Source organism: Schistocerca serialis, chromosome 1 (assembly GCF_023864345.2).
Source record: "Schistocerca serialis cubense isolate TAMUIC-IGC-003099 chromosome 1, iqSchSeri2.2, whole genome shotgun sequence".
Taxonomy (NCBI): domain Eukaryota; kingdom Metazoa; phylum Arthropoda; class Insecta; order Orthoptera; family Acrididae; genus Schistocerca; species Schistocerca serialis.
In genome coordinates, this window is record NC_064638.1 from 26,877,328 (window position 1) to 26,897,694 (window position 20,367).

At 39.3% G+C, this 20,367-nt stretch overlaps 1 protein-coding gene across 6 annotated transcripts in view; it reads right to left on the reverse strand.

Annotated features, from left to right (window-relative positions):
• The window catches only part of LOC126461015 (tight junction protein ZO-1), a 724,130-nt gene that overhangs the window by 267,928 nt on the left and 435,835 nt on the right, over positions 1 to 20,367 (reverse strand). For all 6 annotated transcript variants that reach the window (XM_050095967.1, XM_050095964.1, XM_050095966.1 and 3 more), the window contains exons 6-8: positions 16,343 to 16,409; positions 16,045 to 16,195; positions 14,118 to 14,269 (exon numbers count right to left, since the gene is read on the reverse strand). In XM_050095967.1, coding sequence (XP_049951924.1) covers positions 14,118 to 14,269; positions 16,045 to 16,195; positions 16,343 to 16,409 — 370 coding nt within the window. The remainder of the gene's footprint in view (positions 1 to 14,117; positions 14,270 to 16,044; positions 16,196 to 16,342; positions 16,410 to 20,367) is intronic.

Genomic DNA, 20,367 nt, shown 5'->3' on the forward strand with positions numbered 1-20,367 from the left:
AGTATGCATAACAGCACAGTTTGCTGCATCTGAAGAAGACAACCAGATCGACCGTCAAAATATTTTTGCATAAAATGGAAACTGAAACTCAGCTGAGCACCTGAATGCCATCCAGTTTAATTGGCTGTTATCCTCAGAATTCATAAGTGACATATGCCAAGAAAGCTTACATTGAAATTTAGGCTCACTATTTTTACAGATATAATCAGAAAGAATCCACTAGCTAATTATCAGAAGTCATAAATAATGGAAAGAAGACTGAAAGGCAAAGTTGTGAAGTTCCTCAATCAAACAATACTAAAAAGGAACATGATATACGGAACAAATTAAATTATGCTTCGAAATCTGAATGAACAATAATACACATTTTCATATGAAACAAATTTTAATGAAATAATTTGCTTGTGAAGGTAAAATCAATCTTCTACATGATTCCTAAAATCCACAGAATCAACAGTAGTGGGTGTCCCATTGTAGCTGGTAGTTGTGTTCACACTGACAGAATCTCTGCTCCTCATGAGCAACTCTTCAAAATAATTGCCTGTAACCTAGCCCCCCACATCAAAGACATGAACTGTGTTTTCACCCACTCTCAACCACCTCCAGCCCATTACCAACTTGACCCCTACTCATCATTGTTGAGGCCATCTGCCCATGCCCACGAGCCGGCTGCTATCAAATACTACCTCATCCATTGTCCTCCCAATTTCAAACCAACGCCTCATTCTTTATACATCTAATTACACACTCCCTTCACACAAAGATATATAAACAAATCTGAGACACAGCCATGGGCATCAACATGGCATCCTCCTATGCCAATCTGTTTATGGAGTATCTATAGGATATCTGCCCAGCCTCCCAAACCTGAAACCACATGTCAGGTTCATGTCCGTTGATGATGGATGCACTACCTAAACCCAGGGCGCAAACACGATATCCTCATTCTTCCTCAGCCTGAACACCTTCTCTGCCATTTTTAAACCTGGTTTTCCTCAGCCCAATGCACCCCCTTCTTAGACAATGATCTCTGCCTATCTGATGGATCTATCCACACTTCTCTCCATATCCAGCCCACGAATCGTCAACAGTTCCTGCATTGAGAGCAGTCTTCCCCCTCTTTTCTTTTTTTTTTTCTATAACCACACACACACATATACACACTCCCACATAATTTGATCAACCACAGATGCTGCATCTCCAGAAAAAAGAATTCTCTTGCCGAGTATGCTTAAGATCTCGCAAAGGCCTTCACTGAGAGGCACTATCCCCCAATCTATAGACAGAATCCCACACCAAATCCTCACACACACTTAATCCCCTTACCAGTCCCAGAACCAGCTCAAAGAAGCAGCCCATTTGTCACCCAATGTCATTCTATACCGGAGCAACTGAACCAAACACTTTGCCAGGTCTTCAACTATCTGCCATCGTGTCTAGAAAAGAGGAACCACACATCCACAAGCCTTTCCACGCTACCTATAAAGGTCTATCATTATGCCACACTCACTTGCTACCTCTTGCCATTTGGCTCGTATCCTTTAGAAAGACCCCAATGTGAGACTTGCCCGATTCACCCCTCCAGCAATTCCTACTACTGTCTTGTCGGAGGCCTATTGTCTTCCATCAGAAGAAGAGCTACCTGTGAGTGAAGCCAGCTGTGCTCCTTTTCTCCAGAGCAGTTTATGTGGACACGTTTGCCAACTGACTGTCCCCCTGAATGAATGGTGACCACCAAATTGGCTGAGAGCAGAGTTGACCACCTAGTGACGTATCACACTGTCAAGCACAATACTTCGATGGCTGCTTCACAATGTGGGCCATCAAGATCCTTTACCGGAACACTAGCTTTCCAGGACTACATAGATGGGAGTGATCTCTCAACAAATCCTTCATTCTTGTAACCTCCGGCCTCAATCCCCACTAGACCTGTGTCCCACACCTAGCTCCAACCTACTGCACTGGCCTTAACTTCCCTCATCCTACATCAACTCCCTTTTCCCTGCAGCCTCCCCCCTCCTCTGTTCTATCAACCCCAATCGACACACACCTCTATGTCACCATCATCGTGCACTGCATGAGCTCACTGGTGCCAGTCCCACATTCCTATCCAGCCAGTACACCTGCCAATGGTTGAGACTGTCAGCGACATTTCCCCAATCGACCCCCCCCCCCCCCCCTACTCACCAATTTCGCTCTCCCTCCTCTGCCCTTCCACCCCACACAACTTCTCACCCCAGTCTACTTGCAAAGTTGCTAAAGGATTCATCCCAAACCTACCAAAGTTCCCAGTCTGTCAGTTACTTGACAACTGTGCTATTTGTTAGTTGTTATCTTTACTCCTAAAATATTTACAATCTACAAAAACTTCCTTTGCCATATTTTTAATGAAAATCATGGAACAAGCAACTAGATAGGTTGGAACTTAAATAGTGGCACCAAAGCTGTGGAGACAGTATGCAATGGAATCTACTATTGTCGCTGATAGCACATGTTGTTGACATACCTACCTCACCTCCGAGCAAATGGACTCGCCCGTCCCAGGTCACCGGCGTGCGCACAATTGAGGGAAACACAGTCACTTGTGAATGAGCAGTCTAAAGTAATGGTGTCACTATGTTTTTGAAACAGGAACAACGGAACTGGATTAAGATTCAATGTGCCAGAGGTTGTACAGCATGACAGTGTCATCAAGGTCTTCAAGAGGCGTGCGGGGAATACGCATTGCTGTACAGAACAGTTGCACGCTGGGTAAAAGCCTTCAACGAAGGTCGCCTAACTGTGGCAGATGTGCATCGGGCAGGTCGTCCTAGCGTCTCTGAAGAAGTGCATGCTGTTGCCACATTAGTGGACAGCGATCGACGCCATACGATTCGTGAGCTCGCCCATGAAACTGGATTAGCGCACAAGACTCTGCTTTGCATCCTGAAGCCTGGGCATGCAAAAAATTGCATCATGATTGGTTCTACATGACTTGACGGAAATGCAGAAATTGATGCATTACGGCATTGCTCAGACGCACTTGGAGCGCTATGACCAGGAACGAGAGGCTTTCTTATGCCGCATCATAGCACTGGATGAGACATGGGCCACATTGTATGAGCCAAAACTGAAACGCCAATCCAATGAATCGTGTCATTATGGGTTGCCGTGAAAGTTAAAAGTGTGTCAGAGCCCCAGTATGGTTAAAGTTATGGTGGTTCTTGTGTACAACTGTGATGGTGTTATCCTAATGCATTACGTTCCTCCACGGCAGACTGTCAATGCACAGTAGTACTGGTTGTTTTTGGAGCATCACCTGCGACCAGCTTTGCAAAAGAAGCGGTGACACTTTCTGGGCAATCCACCCATTATATTGAACAAAAATGCACACGGGTGGAAACAGCGCAAGCTGTGGCTGCTCCGTTCGGTCAATGGGACTGAGAAATGCTGTAACATTCATCATACTCCCCAGACTTAAGTCCTTGTGACTTTGATTTGATTCTGAAGATGAAGGAAACACTTCATGTCACTCGCTTCAGAACTGTTCCAGAGATTCGACAGGCAGTAGACTGCTTCATTCGCACCATAAACACAACAGGCTCTGCTAACGGTATACTACGCCTTCCACATTGCTGGAAACAGGTTCTACACAGTGTTGGTGACTACTTTGAAGGACAGTAACAGGTGAAAACATGTAACTCTTTGTATTGGCTGTGAATAAATAGTTGCCACTATTTAAGTTCCAACCCTCGTATATACGAGACACTGAACAGTCAGCTCCACATAAAAAAGATTGAAATCAACTTGTTCCTCACTGCTACCAGATTAACAAAAACAGACACATACAACTATATTGCCTGGTCAAATGCACTCTCCCTGAGCATCACTCATATTTTAATGAAACTTTTGTCATTTTAGCAAAAAACTTGTTTGGGTACACAGCTGCATCGTGCTGTCAAATAACTAACTGTCACTAATGTTTCAGGGACTATTAAGTGAGCTTCCTGTGTGTCTACCGATCAGAAGGGTCTGAAATCCCTGAATTCCATAGAATTAATTATCTGAGGCGTAATTTTCAGAAGACTATTGGTCAAACCCTCCCCCCATGAACCATGGACCTTGCCGTTGGTGGGGAGGCTTGCGTGCCTCAGCGATACAGATGACCGTACTGTAGGTGCAACCACAACGGAGGGGTATCTGTTGAGAGGCCAGACAAACATGTGGTTCCTGAAGAGGAGCAGCAGCCTTTTCAGTAGTTGCAGGGGCAACAGTCTGGATGATTGACTGATCCGGCCTTGTAACATTAACCAAAACTGGCTTGCTGTGCTGGTACTGCGAACGGCTGAAAGCAAGGGGAAACTACAGCCGTAATTTTTCCCGAGGGCATGTAGCTTTACTGCATGATTAAATGATGATGGCGTCCTCTTGGGTAAAATATTCCGGAGGTAAAATAGTCCCCCACTCGGATCTCCGGGCGGGGACTACTCAAGAGGACGTCGTTATCAGGAGAAAGAAAACTGGCGTTCTACGGATCGGAACGTGGAATGTCAGATCCCTTAATCGGACAAGTAGGTTAGAAAATTTAAAAAGGGAAATGGATAGGTTAAAGTTAGATATAGTGAGAATTAGTGATGTTCGGTGGCAGGAGGACAAGACTTTTGGTCAGGTGAATACAGGGTTATAAATACAAAATCAAATAGGGGTAATGCAGGAGTAGATTTAACAATGAATAAAAAAAATAGGAGTGCAGGTTAGCTACTACAAACAGCATAGTGAATGCATTATTGTGGCCAAGATAGACACAAAACCCATGCCTACTACAGTAGTACAAGTTTATATGCCAACTAGCTCGGCAGATGATGAAGAAATTGATGAAGTGTATGATGAGATAAAACAAATTATTCAGGTAGTGAAGGGAGATGAAAATTTAATAGTCATGGGTGACTGGAATTCGAGAGTAGGAAAAGGGAGAGAAGGAAACATAGTAGGCCAATATGGATTGGGGGGAAGAAATGAAAGAGGAAGCAGTCTGGTAGAATTTTGCACAGAGCATAACTTAATCATAGCTAACACTTGGTTCAAGAATCATAAAAGAAGGTTGTATACATGGAAGAAGCCTGGAGATACCAAAAGGTATCAGATAGATTATATAATGGTAAGACAGAGATTTAGGAACCAGGTTTTGAATTGTAAGACATTTCCTGGGGCAGACGTGGACTCTGACCACAATCTATTGGTTATGAGCTGTAGATTAAAACTGAAGAAACTACAAAAAGGTGCTAATTTAAGGAGATGGGACCTGGATAAACTGAATAAACCAGAGGTTGTAGAGAGTTTCAGGGAGAGCATAAGGGAACAATTGACAGGAATGGGGGAAAGAAATACAGTAGAAGAAGAATAGGTAGCTCTGAGGGATGAGGTAGTGAAGGCAGCAGACGATCAAGTAGGTAAAAAGACAAGGGATACTACAAATCCTTGGGTGACAGAAAAAATACTGAATTTAATTGATGAAAGGAGAAAATATAAAAATGCAGTAAATGAAGCAGGCAAAAAGGAATACAAACATCTCAAAAATGAGATCGACAGGAAGTGCAAAATGGCTAAGCAGCGATGGCTAGAGGAGAAATGTAAGGATGTAGAGGCTTATCTCACTAGGGGTAAGATAGATACTACCTACAGGAAAATTAAAGAGACCTTTGGAGAAAAGAGAACAACTTGTATGAATATCAATAGCTCAGATGGAAACCCAGTTCTAAGCAAAGAAGGGAAGGCAGAAAGGTGGAAGGAGTATATAGAGGGTTTATACAAGGGCGATGTACTTGAGGACAATATTATGAAAATGGAGGAGGATGTAGATGAAGATGAAATGGGAAATAAGATACTGCGTGAAGAGTTTGACAGAGCACTTAAAGACCCGAGTCGAAACAAGGCCCCAGGAGTCGACAACATTCCATTAGAACTACTGACGGCCTTGGGAGAGCCAGTCCTGAAAAAACTCTACCATCTGGTGAGCAAGATGCACGAGACAGGTGAAATACCCTCAGACTTCAAGAACAATATAATAATTCCAATCCCAAAGAAAGCAGGTGTTGACAGATGTGAAAATTACCGAACTATCAGTTTAATAAGTCACAGCTGCAAAATACTAACGCGAATTCTTTACAGACGAACGGAAAAACTGGTAGAAGCCGACCTCGGGGAAGATCAGTTTGGATTTTGTAGAAATGTTGGAACACATGAGGCAATACTAACCTTACGACTTATCTTAGAAGAAAGATTGAGGAAAGGCAAACCTACATTTCTAGTATTTGTAGAGTTAGAGAAAGCTTTTGACAATGTTGAATGGAATACTCTCTTTCAAATTCTGAAGGTGGCAGGGGTAAAATACAGGGAGCGAAAGACTATTTACAATTTGTACAGAAACCAGATGGCAGTTATAAGAGTCGAGGGGCATGAAAGGGAAGCAGTGGTTGGGAAGGGAGTGAGACAGGGTTGTAGCCTCTCCCCGATGTTATTCAATCAGTATATTGAGCAAGTAGTAAAGGAAATAAAAGAAAAATTTGGAGTAGGTATTAAAATTCATGGAGAAGAAATAAAAACTTTGAGGTTCGCCGATGACATTGTAATTCTGTCAGAGACAGCAAAGGACTTGGAAGAGCAGTTGAACGGAATGGAAAGTGTCTTGAAAGGAGGATATAAGATGAACATCAACAAAAGCAAAAAGAGGATAATGGAGTGTAATCGAATTAATTCGGGTGATGCTGAGGGAATTAGATTAGGAAATGAGACACTTAAAGTAGTAAAGGAGTTTTGCTATTTAGGGAGTAAAATAACTGATGATGCTCGAAGTAGAGAGGATATAAAATGTAGACTGGCAATGGCAAGGAAAGCGTTCCTGAAGAAGAGAAATTTGTTAACATCGAGTATAGATTTAAGTGTCAGGAAGTCGTTTCTGAAAGTATTTGTATGGAGTGTAGTCATGCATGGAAGTGAAACATGGACGACAGCTAGTTTGGACAAGAAGAGAATAGAAGCTTTCGAAATGTGGTGCTACAGAAGAATGCTGAAGATTAGATGGGTAGATCACATAACTAATGAGGAGGTATTGAACAGAATTGGGGAGAAGAGGAGTTTTTGGCACAACTTGACAAAAAGAAGGGATCGGTTGGTAGGACATGTTCTGAGGCATCAAGGGATCTCCAATTTAGTACTGGAGGGCAGCATGGAGGGTAAAAATCGTAGAGGGAGACCAAGAGATGAATACACTAAGCAGATTCAGAAGGATGTAGGTTGCAGTAAGTACTGGGAGATGAAGAAGCTTGCACAGGATAGAGTAGCATGGAGAGCTGCATCAAACCAGTCTCAGGACTGAAGACCACAACAACAACAACAACATTGGTCAAACAATGAGTGACAAGTGTTTTATGTATACACAACCAGGTGAATTAAAGGACTGGGACAATATTGGATCAATAAAGGAAATAATTGATCAGTGAATCAAATTACCCCAACATACAAAGCAGTTGTTGCTTGCAGCACCCGAAACTAACTTCAGTGGATTTATAAATTGTGTGGGAAGATTTGAGTGTTGTTCAATCACTGGTCTGAGATATAAATAGGATACAGGATTTTGTGCTCAACTATGCCAAAGATTTTATGGTGCTTTGAGAAAATTCAAATGTAAGTGTATGAAGAACTGCAGTGTCTTATACTGTGAGCTACTGAAGAGAATAAAGAAGAATTAATGTAACAAGAACTACAGTATGGCAGTAATAGGGATACAAGAAGTAATTTCACTGATGACAGTGGGAGCTTATCTAATATTACTGAACAAATGTTTGAATTTATTTATGGTGACAGGGATAATTTTTAAAGTACAGAAAAGTCAAGTGCACCCAAATTAGATGAGGAATTGACTAAGCTGTATATGTGCCAGTGGATGTTCTGATGGATGGAGATTATTCCATGTATGACTAGTGTATAAGGGAAGAAGATCTTTTTTTCTTTTTTTTCCTTTTTTTTCTTTTTTTGAGAAAGAATTAATGAAAACTATATACGAGGGGCGGCTGTAAAATAATAAGACTACAGGTGAAAAACATTTTATTTCAAAAATCTACATATTTATTTATTGTCACCCTATATACTTCCATCCTTTCTCTCTAAAATGCTCCATGCAAATTTTCCATTGATAGAAACAGTGCTGGAAGTCTTCCTCTGTGAGCTCCTTGATGACGTGGACCACTTTTTCTTTCACTCCTCCAATGGACTGTAATCTTATCCCTTTTAATACAGATTTGATTTACGCAACTAGATAAATGTCACAATGCAAGGTCAGGCAAATAAGGTGGGTGGTCTGACACTGGGAGGCAAGTAGCCTCTTAATAGACAGTGTGGTATGACCCAGTGTGTCATCTTGATGCAGGAAAGGTAACTTTCTCCTCCACAACTCAGGGTGTTTTTTACTTCCTCATGGAGTTTAGCAAGCACCTCAAAGTGTAGTACAGACAATTAATAGTTTGACCTTCAGGAACCCAGTGAAAAACCACAATTACACAACTATCAAAAAACATTTGAACTGCTCAAAAACTTGGGTACATAATAAACAGTCTTCACTGTACACTTGTTTTAGTAAAACTCAGGTTACATTGGCAGTTTTTCCAAGTTTCACATGAAGCTTTATGACAAGTTGCTCTATTACTACACTTTTCATTTTTTCTGACAAAATAAAGTAATAGCTCTTACACAAGTGAAGGGAACAGTCACATTGATTTGTCTACAGACACCAGAAATACAGCATTAGACTGAAAACACTTCACAGATATTGGTTGTTCATCTTCTGGTGCATAAGTACTTACTCTGAGACAGTGTCAGTGCCACATATAATGGAAGGTCTGGGATGGAATAACAACATTGTCCAGAAACAGGAAACAGATCTCCCATGCCTTGTCTCACTAGTCAATTACCATCCTCCAGACACCCTCTGCCTAGCTACAAAGAAACACTCCTTTTGTGACTCAATACCACCTGTAAGAGAACAAATGAACCACATTCTCAGCCAGAGTTTCAACTACTCTCATCCTGCCTGGAAATGACAAATATTCTTCTCACTATCCTCCCCACGTGTCATACAGTAGAAGTCTGCTGCCTACTCAACCTATGTAATTTCACTGTTCATACCCACTCCACCCCTGCTACCAAGCCCTTGCCTCTTGGTTAACATCTGTACTACAGACCAAGGTGCATGACCTGTTCCATTACAGCCTCCCAGAACAACCTGCTCCAATCCTGTCATTGGCATCTCCTATCCCATCAAAGGCAGGGCTACCTGTGAAACCAGCCATGCGATCTACAAACTTATCTGCAACAGCTGTGCCACATTCTACATGGGTATTCCAACCAGCAAGCTGCCTGTGATCACGAATAGCCACTGCCAAACTATAGTCAAGACACAGCTGGACCACCCAGTTGTTGAATGTGCCGTCTGACACAATATGCTTCATTTTAATTACTATAAGTTATGTGATAAATATTCACAACACTGACTCAGCATGTGGGAAGAAAGGTTGTTTAGAGTTTAATACCCTGTCAGTGATAAGATAATCAAAGATAGAGATGAAGCTCAAGTTGTGGAAGAAAGTAATCTGTCACTTTTTCACATGAATCAGCCTGACACTTCACTTGTGCAACACAGTAGAGCCATAGAAACCAAATGGGAGAACAAGTGGTGAATAACATGGAGTTTCAAGAAAGTATTTCATGAGGAAAAATTCTTTCATCCCGCAAACATTCTGAGAGTAAAAAGACTTGGAGAAAGAAATGAGGTAAAATAGTGTTTATTGATTTCAAAAAAGCATGTAGGTGAACTAATAGACAGACACTCATCAAATTTTGTAATAGGAGCAAACGGAAGTCCAAAGTCCACTATACATCAGTTATTAAAGAAATCTACCACTAAAATTAAAATTTCATGGAAAAAATTTGGAGCCATTCACGAGTGAGAGAGAGAAGTCAGACAAGGCAGCAGGTCATTGTACATCTTAGAGAAATAAGAGTATACCAAAGATCACAACAGACACAGAATTACCAAAAATTAGTGCTGTGTGGTGACTAAGATTAATTTTATAAGTGATCGTCCACAGAAAAAATGACGGAAGGTCTCCTAAATTCATATAATTTGATGTGAATCACATTCTTTCCAACCAGAGTGCAGGAAAACACAACATTTTTGTTGCTAGAGAGGCTTTCTGTTACCAAAAGAATAACTTGCCTTTCAGACCATGATGCATACATTTTAAGACTCAAAGGAATTTGTGTATGCACAGATGTTAATTAGATTTTATTTAGAAATGTTAATCCAGTGGCAACATGACTTTTTAAAGAACAAGAGTGGCAGGAAGATTATAGTGCAGATAACGTAGATGATAAATATAATGCTTTCTTCAACAAATTTCTTATTCCCTCTGAAAGATGCTTTTCGTGAGCAGATTAAAAACAGGGCACTGGCACTTACAGGCAACTTGGGTGGTTGGTTAATGGTATAAGGATATCATGTAGAGCAAAATAGAATTTATATAAAAATATTAGGGATAGTAACAATCAAGCTGCAGTAGCACATTACAATCAATGTTTAAAAAAGTCATGTGGTATGCAAATAGAAAAATGGTGAAGAAAGTGTGTGGCCAATGGCACAAGGTGGAAGATATAAAGTCAATATGTCGTAAAAATGTTTTTGTTACTGATGAGTCAGACATATGTAAAGTATTTAAGAATCACTTTCTGAATATAGCAGCTGAATTAACTAAAAACTTGGTATTTACAGGGAATTGTACAACTCTCTTAGAAAATGGATTCCTAGACTGCTGCCTGAAACATAGCTCCATGATACTGATAAGGATGAGAATGAGTCAATAATCAAACCGCTGAAGACAAAGGACCCTCATCAGTTTGGTGGGGTATCTAGTAGGATACTACAGCACAGTGGTGCATGTGTTAGCCCTACAGTTAGCCACATTTGTAATTTTTCCTTCAGCAAAGAACCCAATATTGATACCACTTTATAAAAAAGGAGAAAGGAATAACGTAGCCAATTTTAGATTTATTTCTATGCCAACAGTGTTTGCAAAAGTTATTGAAATGGCTGTATAAGAATAACTGATCATTTCAGTTCAGATAATTTGCTGTAAAATGTACAGTTTGGTTTCTGAAGAGGTTTAACAACTTCTTTTCTCTTTTCTCAGTGAGACACTGGTAGGATTAAGCAAAAAGTTGCGAACACTGGGTGTCTCCTTTGATTTAAGTAAGGTGTCTGATTGTGTTGATCACACAATATTATTGCAGAAGTCAGATCATTATAGAATATAAGAGGTATCTCACAACTGATTCCTCTCATACTTTAAGAACAGACAGCAGACGGTTATTCTAAAATATATCTCTCTGCCGATAACACTTACATGGTAGTGAAGGATGTTGAGTGCAACACCGGCAATGTATCACACATGCATTTCGGGACCTGCGTTCATGGCTTGTAGAAAATAAATTGATGCTAAATCACATTGAGACTCAGTTTTTACAGCTTCTAACACATAATTTTACCGAAACTGACATTTTGATTACACAGAACGAGAATATGATTAATGAGTCTGAACAACTGAAATTATTAGGTGTTCAGATAGATAGTAAGCTTAGTAAGCTGTCATGAAAAGCCCACATCCACGAACTTGTTCAAAAACTGAATGCTGCTATATTTATTTCTCATTAGAATAGTATCTGCAATAAATGATAGTTCAACACAAAAAGTTTATTTTCATTCACTTATGACATATGGGATATGCTGAGTTAACTCTTCCCACTCACAAAGGGCAGTTTAAGCAAAATGTGGTGTAAGTTTACCAAATTCTCACTCAGGATTCCAGGACTTCGTGAATTCTGACAGTGGGTTTGCAGTATATAGTTTCTTTGATGTCATTTGTTGTTAACAATATCAGCTTGTTCCCAATAATTAGCAGTTTTCATTCGGTTAATACTAGGCAGATATCCAAACTGCATTCTGATCACACTTCCTTGACTCTTATGCAGGAAGATGTACAATATTCTGCTGCACCCATTTTCAATAAGCTACCACAAAAATTACACAGTCTTAGAAGTAATCCTGACACTTTCCAGTCCAAACTGAAAAATTTCCTTGTGACTCACTCCTTCTACTCTGTCAGGGTGTTACTTAGAAAAATTAAGCTAATTCTTATGTTATATTGTTGATTACGCTAATATATACTAATAGCATATCATCCGCACAGGAATCACATATATTTTATTTTATCTATTATTGCTTTTCTGACATTAATTTCATGTAATGGCTCAAAGATGACATAGTAGAAAGAATCCTGATGTGACAGAGAGAAGCATCTGGAATAGGGATTTGGAAGAAACCAAGAAAGGAGACATATTTAAATATCTTAGGGAGTGAATGAATTCTGCTTAACTGTTAGTTCCATGTTTTGATTCTGCTAGTGTATCAGCAGCTGAAACATTGTGCATATGTGTTGTTTAAGGTACAGGTACTAGATAGGGAGAGCAAACTGGGCAGTGTAAGAGGAGGAGTTGTCCATTTTTTTCACAGTAGCTGCTTCTCTCCTAATACACATACATAAAGTAATCTACAAGTAATTCCCATAATTACCATTGTGATTAGATAAGCACTAGCCATACATTGTTGTTAGTATATTTTTACAGAAGTAGCTGATTCTGCCTGTTAATGGATAACTTGAATCATTCCACATCCCCAATAGCTCCCATTCATGATGGGATTAAAGGCACACAATGAATGAATGAATATCTACATCGCCAGACAGACTGAATACAGAAGTAAATATAGGAAGAGCTTGGGCAATGGAATTAGCATACAAATTAACATGTAATGGGCACGATGAAAAGAAGACATCCTACAAAGAGACAATAAAACATTACATCACAACAGTGAAGCTACTGAACAAGGAAGGAAAGATAGAAAAAAGAAAGAAAAATTAGGAAAGATTTTAGGACAAGAAAAAGTAAAAAATGGTTTGCAGAGGAAAAGGAAGAATGAAGACCTGTACAGACAATCAGAGAAGATAACAGACATTATATGCAAGAGAAGACTGAAATTCTATAGGAGTATTACAACACTTACAAATAATATTTTCGACAATACTCATATTATGAAAAGGACAGACTGCTACTCTCCTTAAAGAAGACATGTGTTGCAGACAGGCACAACGAAAAAGACTGTTACACATTGAGCTTTCGGCCAAAGCTATCTTCAGAAAAGAAAAAAAAGGAAAAGCACACCTCACACAAAAACATGACTGCTATCTCCGGCTTCTCTGGAGCAGAGTTGAAAGCTCGATGTGTAACAGTCTTTTTCGTTGCACCTGTCTGCAACTCTACATGTCATCTTTACAGCGAGTAACAATCTACTCTTTTCATAATATTGTTGTATTCCAATTTATTGTTTCCATTGTTTTAATTAAATTTTTACCAATGTCACAAAGATAAAAGTGACCACAAAATGAACTGACAGTGAGAAATGAAGTGTTTCAAATTAAGACACCCACAAAAGTCGTGAGGACACTTCGTCAGAAGAAAGGGAAACAACCTCAGTGAAAAATGAAGATATTCTACAAGGAGAACAAGAAGAGAGAGATTAGCAAATTTATAGTTTCTTATGATCCATAGTACAACAGATCAGTGATGAAGGTAAAACAAGAAGAATTGAAGACAACAAATGTAAAATTCATTACTTGGTTACTTTTCTGTATACAAACATATGTACAATGATTTTGAAATGTTTCTTTCACTTTCAGTTCCTTCTTTGCCTCTCATACTGGGATCAGTCACCTATCCCTCTATATCAGCCTTCTCAGACCTTCCACACTTAAATTTATATATCAGCAGTACTGGAATACTGCCTCATGAAAATAAATAGTGGGGGCCATTCTGTTTGTGGGTAATTTTACATTTTTGTGTAGGGTATTCTCCATATGGGAAAAAACTGTATTGGAGTTCAACAACTACAATAAAGATCAATATATTATGTTTATATTAGCATTTCAATGCTGTTGTTAAGTCAGCATAAAAAACAAATCACACATGGAACTCACTTGATATGGAACGAGTCTCCTCGCTGACTTGCAACGATTTGCTCGTACTCGTCTTTGCGGTACTGTACAATTAGGTCTATCTGATCCTGCAAGCTTAGCAAGAACAGAACAGCCTCTTCCCGTGTAATGCCCTTCATGTCCATGTCGTTCACCTATACAATGGAATGTTGAAGGTATTAGAAGAAACATAAACAGAAAAATGAAAATTTGAGTACATTTTTGTTTCTCAAAAACTTAGAAATTCTATATGTTATATGATGTTATTTGAAAATGATTGCTTTCCTTTTTAATTCTATAAAACAAATTAAAACAACAATGTCAACATCCACTGGACATAATAATTTTCATTATAACAAATACAAGAAAATTACAAACACATGGCAGCATTACTGACTTATACTTAGGGTTGGTATTATGATGCTATTGAAGCTCTATCTGAGTCATATTAGTTTGTAGTTTGCTCACTGCTGTGATTATATAAACACATCCAATCTGCTTGTGTGCACAGGGAAAGAACAGAGAGTTGTTAACCACTTTCTCTGGTCATTAGGTGAGCCTCTGATTAAAATTCATTGCTGGCTTTCAACACAAAATGAGAAGAATGGCCTACCAGGTAAATGTTTATAACTGGTTAAAATCTCAACCACTGAAGAGAAATATGATTTTGGTGACGCGACAGGTCTGAGTTAATGAGACAGCAAGTTTTCTGCAGTTTAGTCATAAGATTATGCGCTACATGCTAAATTTCTGCAATATTGAAGTGTTGGCAGAAGAGCCAACACTGTGTTGCTAGAGGAGGCCGAAATGCACGCGTTTAATTACACGCTGACTGGCGTGAGGTCTGGAACAGTTAAGGAAATTAATAGTAGCAAATAAAGTACGTAGTTGATATAATACTTAACTTTAATCCACAATTGTAGAACATCGCTCTTGATGATACATGCTTCACATAATAAATATCAATTGAATACGGCGCCTTGCTAGGTCGTAGCAAATGTAGCTGAAGGCTATGCTAACTATCGTCTCGGCAAATGAGAGCGTAGTTGTCAGTGAACCTTTCCTTGCAAAGTAAGCTGTACAACTGGGCGAGTGCTAGTAAGTCTCTCTAGACCTGCCGTGTGGTGGTGCTCGGTCTGCAATCACTGACAGTGGCGACACGCGGGTCCGACGTATAGTAACGGACCGCGGCCGATTTAAAGGCTACCACCTAGCAAGTGTGGTGTCTGGCGGTGACACCACAAATACAATTACCAAGAGAGTTCACAGTAGATCACAAGTGTCAATAGCTACTGATTCTTACCCGACTCGAATGTATTTTTAAGTATAATATTTGCAATGATGAAATATCACCCGAGATTCTTGACAGAGAACAAATTTGAGATTTGTGCAACTATGGAAAAAACAATGCTAATCATTTTTATGGCATAAAATGGTCTACCCTGAAAGGATGCCTGTAGAAGAGAAATACAATTGATAAAGCAAAATTCACTGTTACACCGCTCAACAAACTGATGCCAGCAATTCACCCCAAATATTGATAGATATTATCCATAACAAGTGTTATTGTTTCACAACACTGTAGTCCCACACACTACTGTCTACAATGTCAAACTATTAGTACAATAGGACTGAAAGGGTTGCAAAACCATGGCTGTGCACAAGTTCTCATGACTTAGTGCTGTCGACTTTATTAACTGCTCCGAGATGTAGTAGTAAAATGTTAATTTTATATCTGCGGTACTGTATGAGAAACAGTAGATAAACAATTGCACAACCAACCTTAAGATCTTTTCTCATCAGCATTATACAATCTGACTGGGTGCATTAAAGAAGACGGACTATACATAACAAAGTGATTTACCTGATACCTTCTTTTTGGGACACCTATATATGAAAGTTAAACTACATGTGTACACACAAATGTTACCTTTAGGATCTTGTCACCAGGCTGCAGGCCTTGGAGAGAGGCGGGGCTCCCAGGCTGGACTGCTGTCACGAAGATTCCCACCTCATTGCCTCCAGTCAATCGAATGCCAACAGAACCTTCCTTTTGGAATGTGATGAACCGAGGATCAGGTCTGTATTATTCCAGAGATTTAAAATAAGAATTAATGGAGCTTTTACAGTAATAAATGATTAAATAAAAATATATCAGCATCTGAAATGCTGTTGTGTGCAATATACAAGTCATAATTTACAATATATGCTATTTTCTGGTTACTCACATTGGCTGTTTCGATCTCTGCAGCAGTGGATCATCATCATACAACTGTCGTCTACTGCTGTAATAGTCTGTAACAGAAAGACATTGCTGTACACTGTCAGCTTCTAGCTGGTAACAGACCATAGATATGGAATGGCATTTAAATGCCACTGATACTTTAACATAAAGGTAACTTACAAACATCAATTTTAAGTTTTAATTTTCAACATATGGTCAATGTCAGCCATATGTAGAGTTTACTTGAAATGATGGGATCAATCTTAACTGACAAAGTGCTTTCTAATTGCTACATTTATTACACAAATGTCTCAGAATACATCTAATGGAAACAACATCTCAAACAAAAATTTTCAGCACATTGTCTGGTATTTAAGGACTATGACAGATTCAATTTTTAGTATGAGCTAAAGTCAAACTATACCACACATTATTTAGCACAGTGCATCCACATGATTATATATAGGAAGGATGTGGTTTATTAAGGGAGAGGGTAAGGAGTCATTCCAATCCCGGGAGCGGAAAGACTTACCTTAGGGGGAAACAGGGACAGGTATACACTCGCGCGCGCGCGCGCGCACATACACACACACACACACACACACACACACACACACACACACATCCATCTGCACATATACAGACACAAGCATATGTAAAGGCGAAGAGTTTAGGCAGACTGTTTTGAACATCAGTCTGAATGCCAGAATCATTGTACTGTGTCTGAGGGAGAGTACTTTGAAGTCTGTAATGGAATTTGAAGAGTGGTAAATTCAGAGAGCCCTATGTCTTACACTTAGGCCTATTATACAATGAGCAGAAACAGAGAATGTTTATACCATTTGTTGTTCATAATCCAGAATAGTAGGATGAATGCTCCAGAAATGCTCAGTGAAGACAGTCTCCACTCACCAGCTAATACATGGGCACTGCTCGGTAGTGTCAAAGTGACCTAAGACTATGCAAATCCCAGATCTGTCGGATATCCTGCCAATGTGTCAAGGCAGTCTTAGGTAACATAAAGCACATTGTCAGATCATTCCTAAAAACACCAACAGCACACCAGATTGCAGCAGCCAAAACACTGATTGGTTTATGAACATAATATGGTTCTGACACAGATGTCTAGAATCTATCAAGAGGCAAGTACGGAAATTGCTAATCAGTCACGATAGTGGCTCGGCCTTGAATCCCGCACATAGTCCGATTAAGAAAAAGGCGATACACCACAACAAACCAGGGACAATGGAGCAACAGCAGTGATGCCACTAATGTGTGCCTTGGGCAGGTGTGAAAGGAGGCTGGAGGAGGAGATGCAAGGCGCAGAACATGGAGAGAGCCATAGATCGGAAAGAGAGGATAGAAAGAAAAGGGCAGCACAAGTCCCTACACAGACAGTTAACTAGCAAAACTGATGATGGCAATGTGAACGCTTGCCAAAATATTGTGCCCAATAGGCATTGACATTCAGCCATTCACCCATCAACTATTTCATCACAAATTACGCAGAGAGAAACTAAAGCAACACAAGCACAGTGATGTTTTTTTTTTTTCCCAAACAAGTGGTCCCAGTCCCTCCTGAACAATAGGGAGCAAAAGGCAGAGAGAGTTCACATGTCTGATAAATTTTTGGTAAAACAACTGAATCACTTGCCTGATCAACACTGTGACCGTGCATCTGCTGGTAAAATTGATTCCACCTCACGTTATCTTTAGTAACATTGTTGATCCACAGAATTATTTCTTGCAGTGAACAATGTTGTAAGTGAAGGCGCTGTGGATGATGCACCAAATGTTGTATTCACAAGTAAAGCTTAAATGTGCTTGAATAAAGGAAGGAAAACTAAAATTCACTTTTGCGAATGGAAGTACAATAACACAAGGAACTGCGGGATATCTAGGAGAAATGGACCTTTCCCAAGAAATTCTCAGGTGACAGAGTTTCAAGTACAAGGTTGTAAATGCAATGCATAAAGAAAAAATGCAAAACAATTCAAGTAGCCATAATCTATATATATAGTAAATATTTACAGAGTCCTAATATAGTAGTGTTATACTTAGTCAAAACTGGAATTTTTTTTTAACATAATTCCTATTTTTTATACCATTTTCATTCAAATGTAGGCCTAAATACTGCAGATTCTGAGAGATGTCCAAAACATTAGGAATGGAATTTCATTCTTTTCTAGGAGAGAATTTGTGACTGTCAACTTTCATGTGGAGATTTGCCAGCAAATGATAAGGTGCAACTATTTTGGAGATTTTATGCACTTGACTGTGACAAGCAGATAAAATTTTTGGCTTTCTAATGTAATGAGATGGCTGATGCAAAGAGACAAACAACAGAAAAGAATTTGTCTCTTTGCCATTGTTCACTTATATATCACCTGTCTTTAGGAATTCGTAATGCACGTTTTTGTTGACAGATCCTATGTAAGTGCAAATTTTGATCAACAAATTAAAAAGCAATTTCCCCCTCAAAGACAAAACAATAAAGGATTCCAAAAGGCCTCTCAGAATCCTGGACCATGACAGACCAAAGCAAAAACGCTACTACTCCAAGTGTAGAAGTTAGTTGTTATTTAAGTTCAGATGTGAGCATCTGTGAAGTGTATATCCTTTCACAGGAAAAGTATTATGAACTATCTCCTGCTTTCATGTGTTTTTGGCATAAAAGCATTGCCAGGAGAGGCTTGGTAGAGATCTCTTCATGCATTCTGAAGTACCTTCTTTACACACTTCAATTCGATCCAGGACGGTGGGAGGCAGAATCTGATAGTCTGGTCTGACCATTGCAGTGGGGTGAACAACAACTGACAGATAATTTCTCCTTTCTAAAATCTGATCATCTGTAAATATTTCACTCTCTGTAGTCCAGAAATTCCTCATTACAAGCCATAGTTCCCTACAACGTGATATGGACTTGGCCACTATAGACAGAAATAAACAATAGTTTCATGTGTATCAATCACCCAGCAACTGTATTCAAGTCACTGACAATGCCAGAAACAATGGTTTCCTTGTCTCCAAGATAGATCCATAGCATTTCAGGGATATTAGCACACTAGACCAAAGGTTGCATAGCAGCTCATTCAAAATAGCTCAGTATGTCTTGCTACAAATTTCATCTGATGACCGTACTACACTACAGGAATGAAAAAGTCATACCATCCTGCAACCATGGGCTTTGTCAAAACATTGTACAGAAGCTGTGAGGCACTGAGAAAAGAAATCTGATGCCAGCTAAAATTTCAGTTTTCCCTATCTCGAATGAGCTTTTTGCCAAGAAGAATGACTTATTTGACATGTGTCAGAGTACCCCAGCTGAAAATTACAAAGTGAATAGTGAATTTGCATATCTGGCTGGCTGTTGACTGAGAACTCAAAATGTAATGCTGAATGTACATGTTCCGTGTAATTGCAATAGTAACAGTGTTAAATTTTTCAGCATCTTTTGCTGCTGCTTGTACAGATTTATATTGCAGTTAACATTATGTGTTCCAGCCTGAGTTGCTATATTTTATCACAATAAGCTTTCTGCTTCTGAAATAACTAACACAAAAACCACACCCTTTCAGCACTACAACATTGCAAATGCACAGAGATCACACTGGTCCTACAGGGAAATTAAAATAGTGGTACTTTTTCAAAGATAAATAATCAATTGTGCAATAACTGTTACAACAATATTCAGAATGGCATTTGTCTGCATCACAACAGATAAGAGTAAAACAGTGTTTTTGGTTTCCTGCAAAATTTGTTTTTTGTTACAAACAACACTAGATGGATGAACACTTCAATTGTCAGACAAGTAACATACAAACGTATGTGTTCCCCAGGAAAGTGTATTGGGTCCAATTCTATTCTGAATATATATCAATAACTTTCCAGAGGCAAAGAGAAAATGTTTTCTTTGCTAATGTCACCAAAACCACTGTCACTGATAAATCATCAGAACTCTTGTTAGAAAAAGCAAATGAAACTCTCTAGGACGTTTATGATTGTGCAGTATGTGACAAATCAACATTT